Genomic DNA, 7,392 nt, shown 5'->3' with positions numbered 1-7,392 from the left:
CCCCCACACACACACACTCACATCACACACACACACACACACACGCACACACGATCAGTGTTCATATGTGGAAACTCATTCAGGTGAAGCGGTCTAACCTCCTCGTGTGTGTCTCTACAGGCCGCAGCGCTTGGGCTGCAGGGAACGAAGAGTCTCAGTGCGCGACGGACGACGCTGCAGATGAGATCATGGAGAGAATCGTACGATCTGCCACTCAGAGTCCCAGAGAACGAGCGCAGCCCCGAGAACGACGCCGCTCTCGCGCAAACCGCAAGTCATGTACGTTCATCAGCAAATTCTCTCTTAACACTGTAAAGCCTGACCAATGAAATAATAGTCAGAAAAATAGAATTTTCAGAAATGGAAGAGTTATAGAAGGAAATCATATTTGCTCCATCAGGCTTTTATGGCTCATATAGACTGATAGAGTGAGAATATTAAAGAAAAAACAGCTCAATTTTATTCAGAGACTCAAACTGAGCAAAAATATGAATTTGCATCAGATGCTGATATTAATATGATGAGGAACAGTGAAAGTAAAGCTTCTGGAAACAAACGCTCCTCAAAAGATGATGGAGAATCAAGTAAAGCTGAGCTGCTTCAGTCCATTGTAAAAATGTTAAATAAATAATGGTAAAATAAAAACAAAAATCTAAAATAAAAAACACTTAGTTAAAATTAATAATAAAATAATAATTAATAATAAAAATCATTTTAAAAAATGATTCTAATTTGTTTATTTATTCTGATCCATTTTTATTTTAAAATAATTTATTTATTTTAATTATTAACTTTTATGATATTATAAATGTTTACTAAGTGCTTTATTTCGATTGTTTTTAATTTAACATTATTCATTTTAATTTGACATTTTTGTGATTTATTTGAATCTCCGTGTTTTATTTCGATTGTTCTTTTGTTTTGTTTTTTTCTAATTATTTAGTTTTATGTAAGTGTTCATCTGGAAATATTCCTAACAATATAAAAGGTGATGAAAATAGTTTATAAATTAAAAAAAAAGTCAAAAATTAATAAAACCACAAACATGTTAAATAAAAAAATAAAATAAAAACACAACACGTCATACAAATTTAAAAAATAAAATCATGTTAAAGTTAGTAAACACTTAAATCATAAATACATTATTTGAAAATAAATATGATCAAAATAAAACAATTACAAATAATAATAATAAAAACATCAAAATCAATAAAAACATCATAATCATCAATAATCTGACACACAAAAAAACTAAATAAAACATTATTTTAATTTAATGTTTTGATTATAACAATATAGAAGTTACATTCACATTTATGCATTTAGCAGCAACTTACAAAAGAGGAACAAAGCAATTTGTCAAAGAGCTGACGGTATTTATTGTTCTTCGTAAGTTATTCTAAGCTATTTACTTGATAAAATCAGTCAAGATTTGACTCGAGAAGCTCGAGCTGAAGCTGAACGCTTGAACAATTACACTAAAAGAGCTTTTACTGGATAAAACACTCAATCAGAGACAGAAGGCATGCAGCAGATTGTGTGTTTTGATCAAATTCATCATTTAGAGCCTTAGAAATTCACAGAGTTGTTATTGTGTGCGAGTTAATCAGAGACTGATGCTGGTGTTGTGTCTCAGTGAGGAGGACTCTGAAGGGCGGTCTGACCGCAGAAGAAGCTCAAGCGCTGGGATTGGACACGACCGAAGCACACTGACGCAGAACTCATCTCAGGACAACAGAATCAGTAAAAACATGTTTTAGATCACGAAACGGCTGCAGAAGCTTTTCACCCATCATAAATACAGCAAAGCTCCGCCTCCATTGTGTGTGTTTGATTCTAAGCCACGCCCCCTCATTACATACACAGCTCACCAGCCAATCACAGGCCGCCACTGTGATGATGTACAATCCCTTTACAGAAGCGTGTTCAGGTAAAGGAGAGCTAAGAATATGTTTTCACTCAGACTGAACGCTATTTGAATTATTTCTATTAATGGTGAAATGTCACTTGATTCACTTTATGTTTGCATCAGTCAGATCAGTGAAACTGTGCTCTGATACTTTGGATTATTTATTGTAAAATGTGCAACATGAAGGTACAACTTTATAAGAGACATTAAATGTGTTTATTTTTTAAATCCTACAATTCTAGATGTGGTTTTCGGACGGTGAAACACCTTTAAAACACACAGACTCAGTGACTTTTTTGTTCAAATCAACACAGTCGGATTTACTAAAAGTGCAGTTCAGTTTTGTATCTTTTGTCATATTGCCATGTTTTAACCCTCTTCACGCATTCAGGTCTGTTTTGACCCGGAAGACACACATAAACGTTTCTAAACAATGCAGGGTTTTTAGTACGGGAACGAAACTTCGCAGATGCTTTAAGACCCTCAAAATACACATCATTTATTTTTTTCAGATTTTTTACAGTTATTTTTTAAGAGATATAACCTGTTTCGTGTTTTTGAAGAAGTAACATTTTTAATGTTTTTTAAAGAAGTCTCTTCTGCTCACCGAGCCTGCATTTATTTGATCAGAAATACAGCAGAAGAAGTAAAATTGTGAAATATTTTTACTATTTAAAATAACTCTTTTCTATGTGAATATCTATTAAAATCTAATTTATTTCTGTGATGCGCAGCTGTATTTTCAGCATCATTACTCCAGTCTTCAGTGTCACATGATCTTCAGAAATCATTCTAATATGCTACTCAAAAAATATTTATTATTATTATTATTATTATGTTGAAAACAGCTGAGTAGAATTTTTCCAGGTTTCTTTGATGAATAGATAGAGAGTTTATCTGAAATAGAAATCTTTTGTAACATTATAAATGTCTTTTATCATCACTTTTGATCAATTTAAAGCATCCTTGCTGAATAAAAGTATTAATTTCTAGAATTTATTTCCCAAAAAAACATTTATAAAAAAAAAAAAGAGCAATGATGCTGAAAATTCAGCTTTGAAATCACAGGAATAAATTACAGTTTAAAATATATTCACATAGAAAGCAGTTATTTTAAATAGTAAAAATATATCACAATATTACTGTTTCTGATCAAATAAATACAGCTTTGATGAGCAGAAGAGACTTCATTCATTCCACAGGATTTTATACTGATAATTCTCAGATTATATGTTCTTATAAATTTCATACAATGACATATTCAAATGAAATTTCTCATCAGTATTGAAAAAAATATATACATATTTTGCATCTCAGTTTTTTCAGTCTGGTTCACGTGTAATTAAAAAAAATCAAAGACTTTCTACATTTTTAAATTAATAATAAAGGGTTAAATGCAGTATTGACATGGCAACATTCAAAACTGAGATTTTTTTTTTTTCACAGTTACTCATTAATAAGAAGTTATGACTGTTTTATAAAATAATGATTGTTCAGGTCCAAATGGGCCCAGAATATGAAAACAGTATCAGATTCTGAATGCATTATGAGGGTTAATAACGTTTATAAATGCTGCACACGAGCTGCTGTTTCTTGCTTTGGTCCTTGGGTTTATAAGCATCTTTTGTTTGAGACTTTCGAGTGTTTTATTGCAGATGTCGGCGTGCCTTTGACACAGAAGGAACTAGAATAACAAACTAACTCGCTCATTCATGTTTCTGAGATCTTTAACAGTATACGTTTACTGACTATCTCTCGTCATTCTCCAGGATTGTCTGTGAGTGTTGTTTTGAGAGCCATCATGTTTAACGTCCATTATTATTATTATTATATGGGAAAAAACAAGACTTTATAAGATTTGTATGGGCTCTACATCAGATGCATTTTGTCTCCAAAAATGATTCTAAATGTACAAAATGGTATTTTTGAGGATGCCCTTTTGTTTGCTTTTGTCATTTCTGTAGATTTGGTGTCTGATCGTGTGTGTTTTTGTTAATTTAAGAACGACAACTGAAGCCATAAACGCCACGCACAGCGTTTAGTTTAGTTTAGAGATTTGCATTTCGATTTACTTGCCGTTTATTTCAGAACACAGAACTTGCACTCGTCTGTTTTTACCTGCTGAGACATCTGTAATGTTTCGTTAAAGCAATAATCCCCGTGAAGCCGTGGTTTACAGTGAATTTATAACAGCTAAGGGGCGTTGTTAGCTAGTAAAACCCCCTTAGCTAGTAGTACGGTTTCACAGAAAGCAAATAAAGTGTAATGATATTAATAAAAACAGTATTCTTCCACCAAACAATGTAGCTCCTCAGAAACAGTTGTGGTTGCAACAAAGTGGTTGCCGAGCAACACACAAACGTAAACAAAGGTGTACGCGGCTCAGCCAATCAGAATCAAGGACCGGAACTCTCTTTTTCTATGTGAATATCTATTAAAATCTAATTTATTTCTGTGATGCGCAGCTGTATTTTCAGCATCATTACTCCAGTCTTCAGTGTCACATGATCTTCAGAAATCATTCTAATATGCTACTCAAAAAATATTTATTATTATTATTATTATTATGTTGAAAACAGCTGAGTAGAATTTTTCCAGGTTTCTTTGATGAATAGATAGAGAGTTTATCTGAAATAGAAATCTTTTGTAACATTATAAATGTCTTTTATCATCACTTTTGATCAATTTAAAGCATCCTTGCTGAATAAAAGTATTAATTTCTAGAATTTATTTCCCAAAAAAACATTTATAAAAAAAAAAAAGAGCAATGATGCTGAAAATTCAGCTTTGAAATCACAGGAATAAATTACAGTTTAAAATATATTCACATAGAAAGCAGTTATTTTAAATAGTAAAAATATATCACAATATTACTGTTTCTGATCAAATAAATACAGCTTTGATGAGCAGAAGAGACTTCATTCATTCCACAGGATTTTATACTGATAATTCTCAGATTATATGTTCTTATAAATTTCATACAATGACATATTCAAATGAAATTTCTCATCAGTATTGAAAAAAATATATACATATTTTGCATCTCAGTTTTTTCAGTCTGGTTCACGTGTAATTAAAAAAAATCAAAGACTTTCTACATTTTTAAATTAATAATAAAGGGTTAAATGCAGTATTGACATGGCAACATTCAAAACTGAGATTTTTTTTTTTTCACAGTTACTCATTAATAAGAAGTTATGACTGTTTTATAAAATAATGATTGTTCAGGTCCAAATGGGCCCAGAATATGAAAACAGTATCAGATTCTGAATGCATTATGAGGGTTAATAACGTTTATAAATGCTGCACACGAGCTGCTGTTTCTTGCTTTGGTCCTTGGGTTTATAAGCATCTTTTGTTTGAGACTTTCGAGTGTTTTATTGCAGATGTCGGCGTGCCTTTGACACAGAAGGAACTAGAATAACAAACTAACTCGCTCATTCATGTTTCTGAGATCTTTAACAGTATACGTTTACTGACTATCTCTCGTCATTCTCCAGGATTGTCTGTGAGTGTTGTTTTGAGAGCCATCATGTTTAACGTCCATTATTATTATTATTATATGGGAAAAAACAAGACTTTATAAGATTTGTATGGGCTCTACATCAGATGCATTTTGTCTCCAAAAATGATTCTAAATGTACAAAATGGTATTTTTGAGGATGCCCTTTTGTTTGCTTTTGTCATTTCTGTAGATTTGGTGTCTGATCGTGTGTGTTTTTGTTAATTTAAGAACGACAACTGAAGCCATAAACGCCACGCACAGCGTTTAGTTTAGTTTAGAGATTTGCATTTCGATTTACTTGCCGTTTATTTCAGAACACAGAACTTGCACTCGTCTGTTTTTACCTGCTGAGACATCTGTAATGTTTCGTTAAAGCAATAATCCCCGTGAAGCCGTGGTTTACAGTGAATTTATAACAGCTAAGGGGCGTTGTTAGCTAGTAAAACCCCCTTAGCTAGTAGTACGGTTTCACAGAAAGCAAATAAAGTGTAATGATATTAATAAAAACAGTATTCTTCCACCAAACAATGTAGCTCCTCAGAAACAGTTGTGGTTGCAACAAAGTGGTTGCCGAGCAACACACAAACGTAAACAAAGGTGTACGCGGCTCAGCCAATCAGAATCAAGGACCGGAACTCTCTGTTTTATAATCTTTTCTTTGGCTCATGGAATCTGAACTCATTTTTCAGAATCGAAAAGCTTTGTAACTGTTACATTTTTCACTTTGATGTCACACCCTGCAATAAAACCCTTTCTGAAATAAGACCGCTGGCAGCGTTTGATTGGATCTGTGTGTTTCTGACACACGTGGAGAGTAATAAACTAACTGATCATGTTTGAACATATTTAGTTAACAGATGAGCTAAATAGGCATTTGAATATGTTGGGACATTTTTTTTTTAATGCATGTTTTTCTCTTTTTTATTCTTAATTTTTTGTTTTATTTTTCTTTTTTTTTTATTTTGTTTACTTTACTTTTTTCTATTTTTACTTATTGTTTTTCGTTATTTTATTTTTTGTATTTATTTTTCCATTGATTGTTTTTGTTTGTTTATTTTTCATCTTTATTATTTTTAATTGTTATTTATATTTATATGTATTTTTTTATTTATTATATTGCATTTTATTTATATTACTATTATTTTTTTATTTGTTGTTTTAAGTGTATTTGTATTTGTTTTCATTCATTTTATTATATTTTATTTATTTATATTTATACTGTTTTTACTATATTTATACTATTTTTAGTATAGTTTTATTTTCTAGTATAGTATCTATTTTAGTATAGTTTTTAATATATATATAGTATATATATATTTTTTTTATTTATTCTAATTTTGTGAATTTTTTATTTCTACTTATTTTCATTTATTGTATTATAATTAATTTTTTACGTTATTATTATTATTTCCTCTATTTTGATAGCATTACAGTGGGTAGAAGAAGTTAAACCATCTGCTGTAGTAATTTGCTCAGATTCGTTTTTAGTTCTTACTAGTTTAATAAGTGGAAAATCGGATTCAAGACAAGATATATTAATATAAATTTTACAAAATCTGCATAGAATTTGCCAAATGAGACTTTTAGCAGTATTTTTATGGGTGCCAGCTCATGTTGGTGTGGAGGGTAATGAGGATGTGGACAAGATAGCCAAACAGGCCCTTAAACATAATGTTACTGATTTAGAAATACCTTTGGGTAAATCTGAAATTAAAGGCTTAATTAAAACAGCTATTAAAAATATGTGGCGGGAGAGGTGGGATAAAGGAAATAAAGGTCGTCATCTGTATAATATACAAAAACAAGTTGGTTTAGTTAGAATTAGTACTCTGGCAACAGAAAGAAGAATGGGTCATTCAAATGATGGGGAAACATGATTCTGGTCAGTGCAATAAATGTGGAAGTCTATGAAGGTAGAATGACGTCAAAAAGATTTGCATACGCAGGGTAAGAGTTGTGGAAGTGTACATAAGACTGT

The 7,392-nt window shown here is 31.3% G+C and overlaps 1 protein-coding gene across 1 annotated transcript in view; it reads left to right on the top strand.

The window, feature by feature from the left end:
• Positions 1-2,463, top strand: part of fhod3a (formin homology 2 domain containing 3a) — a 75,227-nt gene extending 72,764 nt beyond the window's left edge. The window contains exons 24-25 of the mRNA XM_016494066.1: positions 121-279; positions 1,637-2,463. Coding sequence (XP_016349552.1) covers positions 121-279; positions 1,637-1,713 — 236 coding nt within the window. The 3' untranslated portion in view covers positions 1,714-2,463. The remainder of the gene's footprint in view (positions 1-120; positions 280-1,636) is intronic.
• Positions 2,464-7,392: the final 4,929 nt, after the last annotated feature.

The sequence above is a fragment of the Sinocyclocheilus anshuiensis genome, unplaced genomic scaffold (genome assembly GCF_001515605.1).
Source record: "Sinocyclocheilus anshuiensis isolate Anshui unplaced genomic scaffold, SAMN03320099.WGS_v1.1 scaffold2100, whole genome shotgun sequence".
NCBI lineage: Eukaryota > Metazoa > Chordata > Actinopteri > Cypriniformes > Cyprinidae > Sinocyclocheilus > Sinocyclocheilus anshuiensis.
Note: the sequence above shows the minus strand (reverse complement) of the source record. Positions and strands in the feature narration are given on the sequence as shown.